Here is a 21164-nt window from a genome sequence, read left to right on the forward strand (position 1 = left end):
AAATCACAGCACTTCAGTCCTATCTGTAGTACTTCTACCTAAACAAATCACAACACCTCAGTCCTACCTCTAGTACTTCTACCTAAACAAATCACAGCACCTCAGTCCTATCTGTAGTACTTCTACCTAAACAAATCACAGCACCTCAGTCCTATCTGTAGTACTTCTACCTAAACAAATCACAGCACCTCAGTCCTATCTGTAGTACTTCTACCTAAACAAATCACAGCACCTCAGTCCTATCTGTAGTACTTCTACCTAAACAAATCACAACACCTCAGTCCTATCTGTAGTACTTCTACCTAAACAAATCACAACACCTCAGTCCTATCTGTAGTACTTCTACCTAAACAAATCACAACACCTCAGTCCTATCTGTAGTACTTCTACCTAAACAAATCATGGCACCTCAGTCCTATCTGTAGTACTTCTACCTAAACAAATCACAGCACCTCAGTCCTACCTCTAGTACTTCTACCTAAACAAATCACAGCACCTCAGTCCTATCTGTAGTACTTCTACCTAAACAAATCATGGCACCTCAGTCCTACCTCTAGTACTTCTACCTAAACAAATCACAGCACCTCAGTCCTACCTCTATTACATCTACCTAAACAAATCACAGCACCTCAGTCCTATCTGTAGTACTTCTACCTAAACAAATCATGGCACCTCAATCCTATCTGTAGTACTTCTACCTAAACAAATCACAGCACCTCAGTCCTATCTGTAGTACTTCTACCTAAACAAATCACAGCACTTCAGTCCTATCTGTAGTACTTCTACCTAAACAAATCACAACACCTCAGTCCTATCTGTAGTACTTCTACCTAAACAAATCACAGCACTTCAGTCCTATCTGTAGTACTTCTACCTAAACAAATCACAACACCTCAGTCCTACCTCTAGTACTTCTACCTAAACAAATCACAGCACCTCAGTCCTATCTGTAGTACTTCTACCTAAACAAATCCCAGCACCTCAGTCCTATCTGTAGTACTTCTACCTAAACAAATCACAGCACCTCAGTCCTATCTGTAGTTCAAATCACAACACCTCAGTCCTATCTGTAGTACTTCTACCTAAACAAATCACAGCACCTCAGTCCTACCTCTAGTACTTCTAACTAAACAAATCACAGCACCTCAGTCCTATTTGTAGTACTTCTACCTAAACAAATCACAGCACCTCAGTCCTATCTGTAGTACTTCTACCTAAACAAATCACAGCACCTCAGTCCTATCTGTAGTATTTCTTCCTAAACAAACCCAACACCTCAGTCTTATCTGTAGTACTTCTACCTAAACAAATCACAGCACCTCAGTCCTATCTGTAGTACTTCTACCTAAACAAATCCCAGCACCTCAGTCCTATCTGTAGTACTTCTACCTAAACAAATCACAGCACCTCAGTCCTATCTGTAGTACTTCTACCTAAACAAATCCCAGCACCTCAGTCCTATCTGTAATACTCCTACCTAAACAAATCAGAACACCTCGGAAACAGGATATTTTCCTATCCTTAGTATTTCTATCTGATAAACTCTTTTATTTCCTACAAAAGACAAAAAGGGATATAAATCCTTTAACATATCCAAATATTTTGAAAAATATGTTAAGTGAAAAAATTGAAAAAGCTAAAAATTAGAAATAAAAAAAAAAAAATATAGAATTTGAGAAAGTCTAGAAGACCTGTATCATTGAGCTGCCTTTCTAAATGGCCTTGGATGAAAAAGAGACACAGGCCAAATAAAGTAGACAATATGTATGGAAAATGAACAGAACATTACCTACCCCATTTAATTGGACTTATGACAAATGTACTCCTTAGTGCAATATTCATGGACTCATTTTGATGCAATGAGTTGGTAACACTGTATTTGCAATGGTTATTTTGGATAGCCAGCATATTACTTCTTACCAAAAGTTAAGGATGGGCTTATCAAAAGACAATAAAAGAGTATTGCTTTGGATTTTTACTGAACAGTTGTATATATGTGAGTAGGCCTATTACCAGGTATGTATACGTGTATGATTACCAATATGAACAAAGAAACAGTTTGTCCCGCTCCGAGAATGTTAGTTCCATTCCACTTTCTTTATTATATTTTCAGGGATTTCAGGTGTTACAGAACATGACAAGAGTCCATTGTTTAATCTGATCCAATCTGATTAATATTAAAGTAGAAACAGCAGACCTCTGGGTCACCTCCAGGTAGTACATGAATCAGAAGGTCACCTCTAGGCGGTACATAGATCATACTAGACTTTTCAGCTATCACCAATCTCATATTTTTCTGTTGTATTCTCTGATAGTGGTGAACTAAATTTCTTTACTAGCATGATTACAAAGGTTAAGAACAGTGTAGAACATTATGGCTAAAAACAACATCAAATACAGCTTATTTTCTGTCTTAATTGTTCAACTCAAGTACCACGTACCAGCAAACAATTAAAGCTGTCAAGTGCTACATAAGTATTTAAAGGGCACTCTGTGAACTAGACAGATCATTTTCTCTAACATTGATGTTTACACTTGGACTACAACTGATTTGTATAAACGTGTAGACTTCTACTAGTTTTCTACAGATTTGTATAAACGTGTAGACTTCTACTAGTTTTCTACAGATTTGTATAAACGTGTAGACTTCTACTACTTTTCTACAGATTTGTATAAACGTGTAGACTTCTACTACTTTTCTACAGATTTGTATAAACGTGTAGACTTCTACTACTTTTCTACAGATTTGTATAAACGTGTAGACTTCTACTAGTTTTCTACAGATTTGTATAAACGTGTAGACTTCTAATAGTTTTCTACAGATTTGTACTACAACTGATTTGTATAAATGTGTAGACTTCTACTAGTTTTCTACAGATTTGTATAAGCCTGTAGATTTCCAATCCTTTCCTACAGATTTGTATAACCCCGTAAATTTTGAATCCTTTTCTACAAATTTATATAACCCTGTAAATTTAGAATCCTTTCCTACAGATTTATATAACCCTGTAAATTTAGAATCCTTTTCTACAAATTTATATAACCCTGTAAATTTTGAATCCTTTTCTACAGATTTATATAACCCTGTAGATTTTGAATCCTTTTCTACAGATTTATATAACCCCGTAAATTTTGAATCCTTTCCTACAGATTTATATAACCCCGTAAATTTTGAATCCTTTCCTACAGATTTATATAACCCTGTAAATTTAGAATCCTTTTCTACAAATTTATATAACCCTGTAAATTTTTAATCCTTTCCTACAGATTTATATAACCCTGTAAATTTTTAATCCTTTCCTACAGATTTATATAACCCTGTAGATTTCCACTAGATTTCTACTATGTTTCTATCCACTGCAAGCTTTTTTGCAAGATTAGTAAAATTAAGTTGGTGGGCATCTCCAGATGACTTTTCTGGAATAAAACTGAGTAACCTATGTCAGAAGTCTTATCGCCATAATGTCTGTTATTCTTCATGAAGATAACATGTACACACTCTTGATAAACCTAATTTATTGTAGTGAAATACACACAGCAATTAATCAGTTATATACTTTCTATGTCTCTTAAGTTTAGGCTCCCAGCAGTGTTTTAGAAACAGCAACCTTGATGATTTCCTTCATTTAAACAATACAGATGCTATAACACAAAAAGAATTTGTATGGAAGTTTTTTTTATCTCTTTAAGTAATAAAATTGTTAGGATGAAAACTTCCTTCACACAATAGCTCTCTAATATTTCTATTGGTGATGTCCCGAACTCTGAAGATTAAACACATTTCACAAACCTTATCAAATTCGAGAAAATTGAATTATGAAAAGGCAATGAGCAATAAAACGATAAGAGCAGGCAGTCATGTATATGCTGCTAAAGTACTGTGTGATACAAATGGCTCCTGCACAGCTCTGATTACTACAGACAAATCATAAGTATGATCTCTTATTCCTCAACATTTTGTTACACATATCAAACTTTGTCTGGTCCCCTTCCCCAGTCATGACACACATGAGTTCAGGTATGAGGGGCCTTGTCTGGTCCCTGCTCAAGTCACAACACTCATGAGTACAGGTTTGAGAAGCCTTGTCTGGTCCCCTACTCAAGTCACAACACTCATGAGTACAGGTTTGAGAAGCCTTGTCTGGTCCCCTACTCAAGTCACAACACTCATGAGTACAGGTATGAGAAGTCTTGTCTGGTCCCCTGCTCAAGTCATGACACTCATGAGTACATGGATGAGGGGTGGGGGGGTGGAGGGTTACCTATGTAACATTATTAATCTTCCCATTTTATCTATGCATGATATTTGATACAATCTGCAGGATTTTCTTTTAATTGCATCGTTAATTGCCTATTAGATATTCATACAAATATTGGACACATCCTATTTAATTCCCTGTTAGATATGCATGCAAATGATAACTTTCCTTAATGTCTTGATTTCACACAAAAATAATGATAATAATAAAAAATTTTTTTTTTTAATTGACAATCCCTGATAACCAAACCATTAACATGTAGGAAATCAATATTTCTGAACAGAACAGGTTCCTGTGAGTGAGTAAATAAAATCAAGGTCTATGAATAATCAAGCTAATTTGATGCCACACAAACATACACTGCAAGAAAGAAAGGATTTAAGGCTGCTTATACCCTTTTAAATCAGGGAACTAAAGTAACTAGATGCCAAAATGAAATACCACCACAACATTATCTTTGTAATTTTTGAAACTCACATCAAGTCAAGACATCTCTTTATCAAACAGGTTTTTTTCTGTTTCTGTTTTTCAGCTGTTTCCTGTTATAGAACATTTTGTGAATGCAGGTTGTTTTTGGTACAATTTGTAGCACAACATTAATGAGCCAAAAAGTAGGATGCCTTTTCTTTTGGCAGAAACTAACATGTGTGGTCTACCAGATATCATCTACGTTTATTTTTTGAGCCACATCAATTACCAATAGGAAATATTTACAAACCTTTTCTACCTCCCCAATGTACACACTCTGATACCCAACCTGACATTTTATAATACCTTACTTATCATGTAATTAGCCAAGGGGGATGAGTGTATGGAATGGAGGTGGGGGGAGACTTGCATTATGTAACAGGTAGACAGTTCACTGACAATTTAATCAGTTTCCCACTCTAGCAAATAAGCTTCATTGTGAGTAAAGAATTTCAAATCTAAAACCAGATATATCATATTTATTGCTGTAAACGAGGATATTATCGCCCAATTTTTTTTTTGCATAATCAATTTTCAAATTTTTAGAGATATGGAAATTTTTGCCCTGTCACTCAAGGTAAAAAAGTCATTTTCATTTTCGTGCTCTCAAAGGGGTCAAACTGAGTATGAGTTATTTCTCTTTGTTTTCTTACCTGTACAGATATCAAGGTAAGTTTTAGCGTGAGTAGTTTTTACCTATTTTTATTGTGTGTGGTTAACTAACACTCTGGTCAGTATTTGGGCAATTTGAAAGGAAAACAAAGGAAACTGTAGTATGTTACAACAGTGGCTTCAATCTGAGCCTGTCAGTAAAACAGGGATTACTAGACCCCAGTAAACAGGGAACACCAGAAAAATGTAAGCTATATGAACAGTGGAACGAAATTAGTGAAGTTGAGCTCAGAAAATCTCCAGGATATGTGTCCCCAGCAAATCCATCCACAGGACAAAAAAGTAAGCCAGGAGATTATATTCATTATACGCAGGAACAAAAGACTAAAATGGCGAGATATGCTATTGATAACGGATTTGTTAGAGCAGCTGCTCATTTTCACACTGAATTAAACAGAAACGTCAATGAAAGTACTCTCCGGTCCATCAAAAGTGCATGATTAATGCAGCTAAAAACTGCCGGGAAAGACTAACTCTCTTCTGTTGAATCTTAGAAAAGAGGAGGTCAGAAAATGCGCTTGATGATGAAATTTGGAACTACATAAAAGATCTGAGAAATGCTGGATCTCCTGTACATACAACAATGGTCATAAGTCTTGGTTGAGGAATTGAACAAAAATCATTCCCTTTGGAGCGAATTTGGAGGAAGCAAAGGTCTAACAAAGGAATGGGCCCGATCTCTTTTTAATCGGATGGACTTCACTAAGAGAAAAGCCACCAAAGGTGTAAAACACCTCTTCGACGGATTTGATAAAATACAAACTGAATAATGAAAAAGTCCATGACGTATTTAAGGAACATGATGTTTCACCAGAGCTGGTAATCAACTGGGATGAAATAGGTACCGTTCTTATAACTCCAGTACAATTTAAATTATTTCAACTTCATTTCTCTAAAGATAGTTTAGAAACATTTCCCTAATTATAGTGTACATCAAGTGTGAATTATTCTGAATGTAATGTCATTATATGGAGTAAAACAACAATGTCTGATTTTGTTGTGCAGACCAGCACCCAATTACCTGTACAATGTCTAGTTGTGGTATGGATATAACACGGTTCAATTACTAAGAGGCTGACGTAGTATGTACCAGCGTTACACAGTACCAGTCATTAATATAATCTATTTTTTGTTATCTGCAGGATTGAACCTTGTTCAAGCTAGCGACTGGACAATGGCAGAGAGCAGCTTCAAATAAGTTGTTGGTCAGGAAGACAAGCATCAAGTAACGACACTTCTGGTGTGAACATTTTCCATTCCATTCTCCACAGCTCATATATACCAGTAAAATAAATGCATGTCACCCAAAAGTGTCATTTTGTGAAGGCTGCACCATAACACACACCAATACACATTGGAGCAACGACGAAACAATGATTAGCTATGTCAGATGATCTAGAAATCAACATCAATCATCTACCTACCATATTTGGGCAAGCGTCACGATGATTGTCATAGCAACCAGTTGGCTATTTATGAGTATATTGGAAGGGTCATTACAATATAAAAATCACAAGAAAAAGTCTGTTATGTAAACATTATTTGAGAATATTTGGTATCAGAAAGTTTCTGTCCACCATAATACATTTTACGCCATGGTGCTCTGATCATGAATATACTCAGTCAAAACAAAACCTCAGTTTGTTTAATATACCATGGCTACTCAAATTCTGAATATGCTAACTTTCTTCAATATTTTTGACTGTGTAAAATCTGTCTCATTTATGATCTCCCCCAACCTCCCTAAAAAAAATGGAAATAGTACTTGTTAAAATGTTCCAAAAATTCCCACACTACTGAAGTACCCCAGGTCACTTACCATCCAGTATGCTATGCTCCGCCTCTATCTGCCAGTATGTTATACCAGAGGTGGAGGCTGACAAGGACTTTGGTCTGTGCTGGTCAATCACCCTGATACGGAAGTGAACTGAAAATAAAACAAGACTTTGTAAATAAAAACTGGCCATCACCAAAGAAGGATGGACAGCCTGGTGCTAGGTGAGTATAGGAATGGTAAATAGTAAGACACACAATGATAAAGACAGGAAAAGAAACATCACCATTTACTCACAATTCACAATTAGGAAAGCAACAGGCTTTTCTGGATAAAATGAAGCTGAATCTGTTTGAGTGTTTTATGGCAGGTTTAAGCATTTATACTCCTGTCACAATTGATCTTGGTAAATGGAAGAGATAAAATATTGCCACCTTTGAATATGAAATAAGGGCAGAAAGAAGACTTTAAGAATAATACATAATATACAACTGCAAATCCTTGGTTGATCATTAACATATCACCTGCAGCATAACATATATACATATTGCGACCTGTGTGACCTGAACTTTAATGATCTGTACTGAAATCCTGCATGACCTGACCTTACCAGCTGTAGTGAAATCTTATGACCATATATACTGTAGTGAAATCCTGCATGACCTGACACTTTAATGATCTGTGAAATCCTGCATGAACTTTAATGATCTGTACTGAAATCCTGCATGACCTGACCTTACCTTAACGATCTGTACTGAAATCCTGCATGACCTGACCTTACTTTAATGATCTGTACTGAAATCCTGCATGACCTGACCTTACCTTAACGATCTGTAGTGAAATCCTGCATGACCTGACCTTACTTTAACTATCTGTACTGAAATCCTGAGTGACCTGAAATATTTTACTGATCTGTACTGAAATCCTGCATGACCCTACTTTACTTTAATGATCTGAACTGAAATCTGGCATGACCTGCTTAATTTACGTTCTGTGATATACATACCATCCTCTGTGATACAGTCATCAAACAGTCCCTCAGCTACCAGGTAGGCTTCTAACTCCTTGTGGAACAGGCGTATCACAGATCCACCCTGTCACAGTCAATATATAATAACATCAAGTAACTATACCAAAGACAGCAGAAACAAAAAGTTGAACATTTTTTTTTAAAAAAATGACAAAATAATTAAAATATTGCAAGCAATTAATAATCCAGACAAGCATTAATGAACGGTCATATATCCCGCTATACAAGGCCTGATCTAAATATGACAAACTATGCCATTATGTTAAATATAAAAATTTGAAAATTACAAGTGCATGAGATCAGCTGTTAACAAAGTTGTGCAACTTTATACAAAGGGCTATAACTCTGTATATTGTCCACCAAGAGAAACCATATAAGAATTTTACCACCTCAATAAGTTTTCATTTGAATTCCACTCTTTATAGGTTGTTCAATGATTTTTCCCCATTTCAACAGTTTTTTTATCTTCAGGGTTTTCTTTACAAGATAATGAAGAGTGATAAAACTAGAATGACTTACCCTGACAAACCTTTCCTGGTCAGCATGTTCACGGTAACATCCTATCAATGTAAAGCTGGACCGCTCCACTCCAAGGTTCAATTCAGAACTACAAGTATGAAATCATGTATACTGATTACTGATCATACATCTTAATTCAATTCAAAATAAGGATAAGAAAAAGTTACAAACCATTTGATATCTGATGTTCATTACTGATCTCCACTTTTAAATTACAAAACTAAGAAGGGCAAGTGACAATCCATCCAGTCATGATAATATATCCTATATAATCATTATGTTTTACTTAATTTATCACCCATATTGTAGGAAACTTTGGCACCATCGCCTGGGCCGTCAACATTTTCATTTGATACCGATATCTCTTGCTGATCAAACATCGGGGTAATCAGCCATCACAATGACCTTTTAATCTTTCTTCAAGACTTTGGCCTCCAAAGCATCGACCAGGAGAGTTATTTAACAATTATAACAGATAGAGATCTCACAAAAGCAATTGTATATTATGGAAACTACGGCCAACTATGAGATGAAAACTTCTGTAAAGAGTTTTAAGATCTTTATAATTCAGACACTGGATCTAGGAAAACCTTATTTGACCTTTGAGTCTTTAATGATATTCACCTTTACCATGTTGCATACCAACATGTTGTAGCGATCAGCACTTACATGTTTGTGTGTGAAAATGTGATAAACACATACCATCACTGCATTAAAAACATTCACATGCAATATAATCACCATATACCATATCATCCAATCCAACAACAGGTATTACACACCAAATCTTTTGGGATTCAATAGATATATGATAGAATGGAATGCCTCTTCTTCTGAACAAGTGGTTATCATGTCTGAAATGTTTCTATAAATAGGAAACTTGGCTTTTGATTTCCAAAAATAAGACATAATTCTAGTTATCTTTATACTTGCTGTACATTAAGTTCCATGAAATATTATTTTGATTTTAAAAGTTAGATATATATCTAAGTCCACGGAGTTATATGTCACTATAACAGTAGTGAAACATAACTTGGGTAGGAAAGACATGGGGAAATAATGATAGGGCTATAAGAACTGAGATATTATGATTAACTTGGTGAAGACTATCAGTGTGACGATCCTGATACATACCCAAACGTAAAGTGGTCAATCTGGAAGGATTCACTGGCATGGAAGTAGTGTCCATGTGATTTAACACTCTCAAACACAATCTGGTCAAACAGTTGTACCTGTAATCAAACAAGAAACGGTGTCTAGTAAAACAAAGAACTGACCACAACAAGTTACATCATACTTCACACTCTCAATCACAATCTGGTCAAGTAGTTGTACCTGTAATCAACGAGAAGGATGTCTGGTAAAACAGAGAACTGACCACAACAAGTTACATCATACTTCACACTCTCAAACACAATCTGGTCAAACAGTTGTACCTGTAATCAACGAGAAGGATGTCTGGTAAAACAGAGAACTGACCACAACAAGTTACATCATACTTCACACTCTCAAACACAATCTGGTCAAACAGTTGTACCTGTAATCAAACAAGAAACGGTGTCTAGTAAAACAAAGAACTGACCACAACAAGTTACATCATACTTCACACTCTCAAACACAATCTGGTCAAGTAGTTGTACCTGTAATCAACGAGAAGGATGTCTGGTAAAACAGAGAACTGACCACAACAAGTTACATCATACTTCACACTCTCAAACACAATCTGGTCAAACAGTTGTACCTGTAATCAAACAAGAAACGGTGTCTAGTAAAACAAAGAACTGACCACGACAAGTTACATCATACTTTACACTCTCAAACACAATCTGGTCAAACAGTTGTACCTGTAATCAAACAAGTAACAGTGTCTAGTAAAACAACGAACTGACCACGACAAGTTACATCATACTTCACACTCTCAAATACAATCTGTTTACTGCTTCAATCTTGACCTTAATCAGCTACCTTGAAATGAGCATGATGGTATAAAATTAGAACATCTTTGTCTTTGAGAGACATGGCCCGGACTATACATAAAGGAGATAGCTTATTCTCTGACCTTTTTTGATTTTTATATATATTTTTGTGTGTGTGTGTGTTTTTCACCCTATGGACAGCCAACAGACAACTTGTCTCATTGTAAGATATTAATTATCTATAGTTGTGAAAACTTGCTCCACCAGCTGGGCTATAACAGCCCCTACTGCCTAATACTTCAAATTCAAGCTTTATTAATCTGTTGAAAATTGTGACCATTTGAAAAAAATGCTACAGCTAACGATGTAAAATTTTAGACAAATATTAAATAAATGTCACATGCGTCTCTGTTTCTGACTGTTTCTACCAGAATTATAAATCCTAGAAACAGATGGACGGTAAAAGGAAGTGACCTCCGACTGCAAGCTATAAACACGCATACTTTACATCACAGCTTACGATCATATTGAACAATTATATGATACACTCCGGAAATATCTTCCCAACAGGAACCAGAGCTTGGGCGGTGCCATTATTTTTGTAACAATGCTAGATGGAATTTAAGGAATTCAATTAATCAATTCGATATTTCAGAACATGTATTCTGGCAAGAAATTTTCAAACAAGAATTCATGTTAGAAAAAAACATAAATATTACCTACTTATTTCTAAAGATAATGAAACACATATTCTAAAAGCACTTTTTTTTCTTCTTTAGAATTGTGTTTTACATAACATGGTTTTATAACCTTTCACACCGTATGAAGATGAAATATTGACCAATTAAAAAAGACCTAATACAGTAAAGTCTGTTTTCTGATCACTGTCAGAGATCTCCCGACTACCACCAGAAATACCACAACACCACAAATCAGAAAGTCACTGATTAAATGGAAGAAGAAAGAAGAAGAAATTGAGCAAAATCTAAGCCATATTCACCAGACATAAACTGTCTCAGTTTGTGTAAAACTTAAGAGCTTGTTACTGTAACAGATGTGATGATAAGTAACAGATAAAGTTGTAAATAAAGATGAGATTAGATAATACATGTAAACCAAGCACATCCCAACATACCAGCCTCACAGACTTAGGTACTTTAGTAGTGTGAGAAATACAAATCATTTTGACTGAGTAGTCCAATTAGTATGGTATACCATCTAAAACATGCCATTAGATGAATCCTCACTCTTTCTAAAGCAGTAATAACTTTATTTTCATGATCAGAAAATTCAATAAACATAATGGATTTTTCTGAAGAAAGCCACCAAAATTTCATAAATAAATTTGTATACGACAGAGTAATACCAATACACATACATGCTTTACACTTTAAAGAAAAAAAATAAAAACGTATACATAAATTATATTAATAAATTGCCTGTTGGAAACCAAGACATATATCCGGTACATAGCATCGTATAGACATTTCATACTGTGACATATCCTCCTGCACCCATATACTTGTTCTGAACACTCTTTGGGTAACTATACACAAAGCTGTCTATCACGTAATACATACAGGAGCTAAAGTTACATGAATTTTTATTCGTTTTGTATTTATGAAAGTCAAAGAATTTTAATTAAACTGAGCCTCTGGCGAGGTAATAAAATGTCAAATATGTGATACAATGCAAAAATCTCATATAAAATGAGAATAAATGTAATTTTTTGCTAATCACATTACTTAACTACTTTTGCAGATGTTTGTGAAAATAGCATCCTATTCATCTTAAATATCCTACGATGTAGTCAGCAGCATCCTATGGTCTTACAGTTTGATGGCCCTAATGACCTTTTATGTGGTGATGGGCCATTAAGAATGCAATAATAAAACTATGGTGTATAATATAATATACCAGGTCTTGTTATACTGACAGTTAATATATACAAGGCAAAGAAATAAAGCTTAACACAAAACTGAAGAAACCTAAATGGCACAAATGATAATCTGGTAACAGAGTCAAATTCGCTGTAAATGATAGGTGAAATAAAAATATGAAAAGTGTGTTAGGATGATCATACATAGATATAAAAATGTTCCTGGTTTGGTGATGAAGCTTAGTGTAAACTTGTAAACTTAAAACAGCTTATAATTATGAACTTAGAGAGAAATTAAGCCCAGTGAAGAGCTAAACTCAAGTCTTCAACAAAGCACAATCAATTAGTCCCTTTAATTGTCAACTAAATGTTAAAAACTTTAACTAAAAGCATGTACTAAGATGTTCTTGCTTACATAAAACCATTACGCTTAAGTAATGTTAACGACATTAAAAAAGTCATTATAAAAACACAATATAGGAATCAATTTAGCATGAACACTTAAATAAGAATACAGTTTTTTTACTGGGCTGTTAAATTCTGTTTACTTCAGAAGTCACAGACATTGTTCAAAAATTATTATTATCATCACATCAAAAGAAGCATAACATAGATAGTGACAATGTTAATAAATAGAAAAGTTGAAATTATGAGTCGGATGTTTGGAGTGACATTCCTTGATAATAACGTAGTAACAATAACAAAAGATGAAAGGTTTGCCTAGACTAAGTCTGAACAGAGCCAACATTGTTCCATTGTTAAATCATGCCTGGATGATTTCCTCAGTGCACCTAAGTAGAGCTTAAACTCTGTTAAACTCTAAACAATTCTACAGAATGTGTTTCCGATATCAGAACTCTCAAACAAGGGTTAGCAGCTATTGAATTCTTGATGTTTAACATATTGCAGCATCATATATGAAGGCAAGGATGGGGGTGTAAATTAACATGTGATGACATATTCAATACACAAGTAAGAAATCACTTTGAAATATGCCTCAAGATTCACTTCAAAGATCATACAAAAGACACACATGTACATAGCACCTTTCTATACTACTTCGGATTATATAAAATATAGCCAAATAGTGAACCAAACTGTCTGCTTTTTGCTCCTTCTAGGATTATACTGTTTGCTAAGGGCCTAAATTGTTGAAACTTAGAAATTAAGGAAAATGAAAATAAAAAATCTAGGTAGGAAGGTGCACTAGTTGGGGAGGTGCACTAGCTCAGGGAGGTCACTAGCTGAGGGAGGTCACTAGATGGAGAGGTCACTAGCTGGATAGGTCACTAGCTGGAGAGATGCACTAGCTGGAAGGTGTACAAGCTGGGGAGATCACCAGCTGGAGAGGTCATTAGCTGAAGGAGATGCACTAGCTGGAGAGGTCATTAGCTGAAGGTGATGTACTAGCTGGAAGGTGTACTTGCAGGGAGATGCATTTGCTAGGAGGTGCACTAGCTGGAGAGGTCACTAGTTGAAGGAGATGCACTAGCTGGAAGGTGTACTTGCAGAGAGGTGCATTTGCTGGGAGGTGCACTTGCTGGGAGAGGGGGGCACTTGCTGGGGAAGTGCACTTGCTGGGAGGGGCACTTGCTGGGAGATGCACTTGCTGGGCGGGCACTAGTAGGCAAGGGCACAAGCTATGGAGGTGTTATAGCCTTATAATCGGTATATTTCAAAACTTTCAATATTGAATGATTTAAAAATGTGGTGGCATGCATATTTCAAATTGGATACACTGAATAAAATGAATAGAAACTTTTTAAACCAAATATTCAGTAAATAATGATTTTTTCCCCCATTCAATATCACTTTGATGAATTTCTAGTAAAATATTGACAGATTGATAGCTTATTATGAATATTTTTTTCCGACTGAGAAACACTATGTATTGTGCTATCTGCTGAAATTGGATTGATTTATGATGTGGAATGTGTAAATGTTCCAATTAATTCTGATAATGTACTGTACAGATAGTATCAGTCTTCATGACATCATTAAGGTAGAACAATGTCACAAGAAATTATCATCCAATATCTAGATGGATTGGTACACTGATGTCAATATTGTCCTCATATAGGCAATAAGTCATGTCAGATATCAGATTTCGCGTTGATATAATACAGTTTAAACACATACTTTACTGATAATATCTAAATGTCTTTTCCCTTTTGTCCAATGGTAATGTTTTAGTAATTCATTCAGAAAAACATTTTAAAAATGATTCTATTGCATTTCTGAATCAGTAATCCTAAAATTCCTTAATTAATCAGGTACAGTATGTTTACTTTAAAAAGAAAACAAACACACAACAAAAAATAACTGACTGCTGCAACCAATGAGAAACACACCAGGGTTATATTACACCAGTGATATATGAACAAACATATCATATGGGTGAATTCAGTGGATAATAGATTCAAAATTCATTTGATGAATTTGATATTATGTGGTCTTCAATTTATAAATTTACCAGTGTTTGCCCAAGGTGTCTGTAGAAAATGTCTCATTAGAAACAGAATCCTTCGTTTAATAAGAAGACAATGTATGAGACTAAGATTGTAACAAATTTGGTATTTGTTCTCACACTGTAAATCACTTGTATTTCACATAGGATTAATTATCACATTAAAAGGTGAGGAGAGTCAATCATATACATATATTTGTATGAAAATAACTCTGGGTGGCATCCAATTTGACTCGGTTAGCGATATCAGAATCTTTCAGAGTCTATAAGCATAGGGATAGCAGAGTCCATAAAGTATTTGTGAAATTGAAGTGATTTACCATAATTCAATTCTCTATTCTAGACTAGGTCAAGTTTGATATGTTTCATATTGTTAACACTTGGATTGTTCAGGAATAAAACAAGACAAACTGACAAAGAATTATCATCGGACGTAACAAACAAAATCTTGTCATATAGGAGTCGTTCTTGTTCCTGGACACTGACTTAGTGTCTTTCTGGTGATATATACGATCACTACAATAGATGATGCACAACACAGTTCCAGTCATTTTCCTTTATCACGTGTACAAGAAGTGATGTTTTTTATATGATTTCTTCTATACTATCCCATCATTACTGAAGTAGCTTCAATCAATTTGTCTATAACCCATCTGTTATCATTGCCTTTCAATTTGTTTACGAGGCAGTTTGTGACATTAACCTGAATGTCTAGTAAATTTCCAATTAAAGTCAAGAATTCTGAACTCTGTTCTTGCAATCAATTTACAATTATTAAAGTAATAAGCATTTAGAACCCAATAACACATACGACATGGGTTTTACATCAAACAAATGAACAGACATATTTTTAAGAGGACCAAGATGTGCCCACTTTCTGTATCATAATTACCATCTTCAACCCAATCTGTATTAATGATTTTCAAACAACAATAATGTGTTAGGAGTAGCAATGTTTAACGACTTACCACTTCTCCTTCAGATTTTACTTTGTATCGAGGTAGGATACGGAACTGGGCATTTTTGGCGTTGAATTCATGTAACGATACCTGTCAAATACAAACATACTTGAAATTAATCTTCTACAATTGATAATTACTGTAGTTAAGCAGAAACATCTGCTGAAACATCTGGGTATTCATTTGTAAATGTTTCTATATTTGTTTTATTGCTCTTTACTTTCAGTCAAACAATCATATGTATAGTCACACATTTGAAATTATAAGTTTTTTCATTAAGTTTAAAGTCATGTTGGAAGAAAGGCCAAACAAGAGGTAAGTAAAAAATAGAATTATAAGTGATTGAAGCTCTTAAGTGATCCCTTCAAGAGGGTAAAAAAAGAAAACTGACTCCTGCTTGATTCAAGAGCTGACAAGACAGGACTCTAGAGGTATTCAGGAGTGTTAAGCACTACAATATAAACCAATCAGCAACAAATGAGCAGTCACGTCCAGGTACAAGAGGTAACATTCTTCTAGAATTACTAGGGAGTGAGTAAAATTATAAGTGAGTGTCAGCCCCCGATAGCTTTGTACCATTGACTGCTACATTTAAAGAATAACTCCACAAAGAGCTTCCAATATATTTGTACCATTGACTGTTACACTTCTGTAAAGAATAACTCCACAAAGAGCCCCCAATACCTTTGTACCATTGACTGTTACACTTCTGTAAAGAATAACTCCACAAAGAGCCCCCAATACCTTTGTACCATTGACTGTTACACTTCTGTAAAGAATAACTCCACAAAGAGCCCCCAATACCTTTGTACCATTGACTGTTACACTTCTGTAAAGAATAACTCCACAAAGAGCTCCCAATATATTTGCACCATTGACTGTTACACTTCTGTAAAGAATAACTCCACAAAGAGCTCCCAATATATTTGCACCATTGACTGTTACACTTCTGTAAAGAATAACTCCACAAAGAGCTCCCAATATATTTGTACCATTGACTGCTACTTTTGTGTAAAGAATAACTCCACAAAGAGCTCCCAATATATTTGCACCATTGACTGTTACACTTCTGTAAAGAATAACTCCACAAAGAGCTCCCAATATATTTGTACCATTGACTGCTATATTTGTGTAAAGAATAACTCCACATAGAGTCCCCAATACCTTTGTACCATTTACTGTGATATTCGTGTAAAAGAAAAACTCCACAAAGAATCATATATGATTTTATCAGAGGTTAAATCACTTAAAACCCTGCTTTGTTCCAATACATTTACTCCTCCAGGAAGACTTAGATTTGGCCATAAAATTCTTATGAATGTTAAAATGGTTGAACTAAATCAACATAACAATCCACATCTGAAAGCTGTAAAATTGTAGGCACTACATATCACATTAACAGATGTCTCACACCATTGTTCACCAATACCGTCTGTAAGGGCTCTTCAGCTAAGATTGATAGGTATAATAAGGACAGGTACCAATCTTCTAAATTGATTGGCAATACCTTACCTACAACCAGAATGGCAGAAGTAATTGTGCTTCAAAGGCCAGATATCTAAACTATTTGGAACATGAGCACTTCTTCGTTATAAATGATCTGCTGTACAGAACATACTGAAATTTTCTGGAAATGGTGTCAATTAAACCTATAAAAAACACATGCACACCTTCAAACTACAGCCTGAACAGGAACAAATTCTTGTAAATGCTATGAGCTTTATATCTATGGTCTTACAACAAAGACATGACAATTCCAAACTTAAGTCTACTAATTCCTGTAAAGTACAAGGTCAAATTTTCATTTCTATATATTGTATACTATCAATGAACCATTTCTTAATAAATTTCTTGTAACTACCATTAAATTTTTATTTTTTAATGTTCTACATCCAAAATCTGTCAGCTTAAGTCTTGTATAAAATGTGTAATCACACTGTGCATGATGATGACCTTGACCTCTTTATCCAAAAATTGGAATCCAATAAACATTACTCCAGAATAATATGTTACCATTAAAATGCCTTCTTAATACTAACAGATTTTCACTACTTCTAACATCAAAATTACGTTTCTTTTTATTCTGGAAAATCATGTGAATTTCAATTTTTTTCAGTTCTGTGAACTTGCCTAATATGAATTTTTTTCTCTTTACTCTATAGGTAGTCGTCATGTGTCATGTCAATGACTTACAACGAAAATTATTTTTGAATATTAATTAGCTCAGTGTAAACTTTGACCTTTGATCTAAGCATCAGCATGGTTCCCAAAAGAAAAAACAGTACAGGACTATTTCAGACAACAGCAGGTCAATGTGACCTTGACCTTTTAGACAACGTAACTTATGGGTTATAAGTTATTATCTATGAATTCTTAACAAATATTAATAAATGTGGCAGCAAGGACAAAAGTATACAACACATTATAAACCCTAAAAATGGTTTTAAAACTTTTTCCATTTTTTTTTTTTTTCATAATTTACAGATAACATGTAACTACTTTAGGGAAATGGTAAGATTCACACAGTAGAATTGCATATTTAAAATGAGTATCAACTAACGCAATATCCTGTTATAAAACTGTGTCAACTTCCCTATAGGCTTAACTGTACATCTATTTCATAATTATAAAGATAAAAGTGAATTATTTAATATAACTACATACTTATCAGGTTTGATGATAAATTTACATATAAATGGCAACTCCAGAACTAGAATGTCAAAAGTAATACAATTCTCTCCGTCTAATTGAAGTAATTATGTATTGGAAATATTCTGTGACACAATCAAAAGAGATTCTGACTTTGAACACTGAAACTACCTATCAGGCTGTAAACATTGCCTTGCATATATACATGTATTTCAAGCCTCCCACTCATGGTTTACTACAGAATCTGCAGCTGTGCACAAGTGCTGCAAATTGCTCTTAATTACCACAGTGACATTCTAAATAGTGAGCTAATGAATCCCTTCTACCTAATGTCATATTAATGGTAGCCCTAGAGGACCTTTGCAGTTAGCAGTTAGTGTATTTTCTATGAAAAGCCTAGAGGACTTGAGTCACCTGGGTCACTTGCATGAAGAGCCTAACAGATTCTGCTATTGCTACAAATGATATGTAATTATGTTGCAATCTGTACATACAGACATGTGAATGACTAAGAATTTGATTTGTTTACCATACTTTTCAGTGCTAACTCGTAAACTAACCCCTATCATACAAAAGTTAAGGAAACTAAACCTACAGATACTAGCAGTTAGAAAAAGACATTACATTATGATCTGTCCTAACTTTTTGCCTAATGTTTGAATGACAACAAGCACCTGGTCCTGTCACACGGTAAAATTGATTAGTACTAGACAGTGCAGTTATAAATGACAGCTAAGCAAAAGTTAAAGTGTCAAATAGACAGACATAATGACTCCACGTCAACATTCTGCAAATGAAAAGAAAATCTCAAGCTTCACCTCTAAGTTTGATGTGGGATGGGATTACTATTTAAAAATCAAAATTATTTTCCACTTTTAATTCTGATGAATATTCATCTTGAAATACATTTGAATTTTAACTATAATTCCAAAATTAAATGAAATTAACAGAAATAAAATTCACAATGCATTTATTCTTAAGCTACCAATGCTGAAACAGATTGATGGGGAGAACTAATGAACTGTGACATGTTGTGTTTATGCTGCAGAACAGACAAATATATAGTGTTGTACTTACAGATCCTATCAATCTCTCAAGTATTTCATTATTCATGCACTTTCCATTTTTTATAAATGAAAAGAAAATAATTTGTTTATATGTATGAATGCATTTAGCACCACTAACATCTGACATCTCCTTTTAACATGATATGACAATGAATGAATTATCAAATCTGTGTAAAAACATCAATTACTTCATGTTTACATCTTTATTATGAAACTAAAGGAATGATATGTTTGTTTTGTTTCCATTCCTACACACCTCATCCATACCAATATAATCTATTATTGCACATGTCATAAAAACGTGGCAATATATTTAAGTGGTTTTCTTACCTTCATGTTATTTTTGTCCTTCTGACTGGTCTGTGTGGTGCTCATGTGGACAAACTTCCCTGTAAATATGTGCTTCAGCTGTAATCACAAGTAAAAAAAGGGATAAAGAGTAAGCAGAGAAATGTAAAAATAAAAAATACAGTTCATATGAAAAAGTACATGACAAAGGAATGGGTATTCAAATGGAAATGTTCCTTGTTTCTTTTCAGATTTATTTTATCATTTCCGTATTTTCCCTGTGAACAATCCAAATGGCTCCATTGATTAATTCTTGCCTGTAGTGAAAATATGAATCAAACAGTGTTACATTTTTAAAGTATATTTCAAAGTCCATTACTGAAACTGAACATCTCAATACACTCAATAATGCAAATATCAAAATATTTTTTCTGTCCTTTTGACAGGCAGATTTCATTGTTTTTAAAATACCTGTATATTAATATGATATCTACTCCGACTATACACAAGATTATGGAATATTATAGCTATAGGATGGCACAGACACAGTGTAAAATAATGATAATATGGTGGGACAATTAAGTACTACAGAACTCTCAGCAGGTGTGACAATAATCAAAAGACATGATGACTGTAGAATTAGCTGGGCTGTGATAACAGACTGTTATTTTATGCTTTGAACGTCTCCCTGCATGAGGTGTTGGCATATTGTAGAAGCTCTCTACCCTATGGTATGTACTTTTCTGCCAACATTACAATACTAAGCTCTCTTGTTATAAAAATATTGGCACTCAACTTGATGTAAATTTCATGCATGGATGAGGATGCTGACTTTCTACAAATCTGTGTCTATGAACATCAGGAACGGTGGAAGAGTTGGGAGATGGTCAGAACTATGTAGTGTCTTCAAGTAATAACATGTGTATTTTGTGGTGTAAAACATGTGTATTTTATGGTGTAAATGCACATTACATCTGTACTTTCACTTTATCAATCATTGATATCAGTCTGTCCAACATTATTCCTCTCTTGTATATCCCTAACATGTACAGCTGCATTAAGCTGTACATTATCTATACATCAGTCTGTAGCCTCCTTTATTTCCTAATATTACATTTAGTACCACCATTAATAACACAGTACTACTGATGCCACAATCATAAGACATGTCAGTAACAAGCAGACCAGTTAATCTCACAATGAAGCAACACAAAGCC

The 21164-nt window shown here is 34.5% G+C and overlaps 1 protein-coding gene across 1 annotated transcript in view; it reads right to left on the reverse strand.

Moving 5' to 3' along the window:
* Positions 1 to 21164, reverse strand: part of LOC132555029 (inositol 1,4,5-trisphosphate receptor type 1-like) — a 148139-nt gene that overhangs the window by 80534 nt on the left and 46441 nt on the right. Inside the window, exons 6-11 of the mRNA XM_060219366.1 lie at positions 19990 to 20067; positions 15953 to 16033; positions 9857 to 9954; positions 8723 to 8810; positions 8180 to 8267; positions 7219 to 7326 (exon numbers count right to left, since the gene is read on the reverse strand). Coding sequence (XP_060075349.1) covers positions 7219 to 7326; positions 8180 to 8267; positions 8723 to 8810; positions 9857 to 9954; positions 15953 to 16033; positions 19990 to 20067 — 541 coding nt within the window. The remainder of the gene's footprint in view (positions 1 to 7218; positions 7327 to 8179; positions 8268 to 8722; positions 8811 to 9856; positions 9955 to 15952; positions 16034 to 19989; positions 20068 to 21164) is intronic.

Source organism: Ylistrum balloti, unplaced genomic scaffold (assembly GCF_031769215.1).
Source record: "Ylistrum balloti isolate Yb309-2 unplaced genomic scaffold, AGI_CSIRO_Ybal_v1 Utg370450, whole genome shotgun sequence".
In the NCBI taxonomy this organism is placed as follows: domain Eukaryota; kingdom Metazoa; phylum Mollusca; class Bivalvia; order Pectinida; family Pectinidae; genus Ylistrum; species Ylistrum balloti.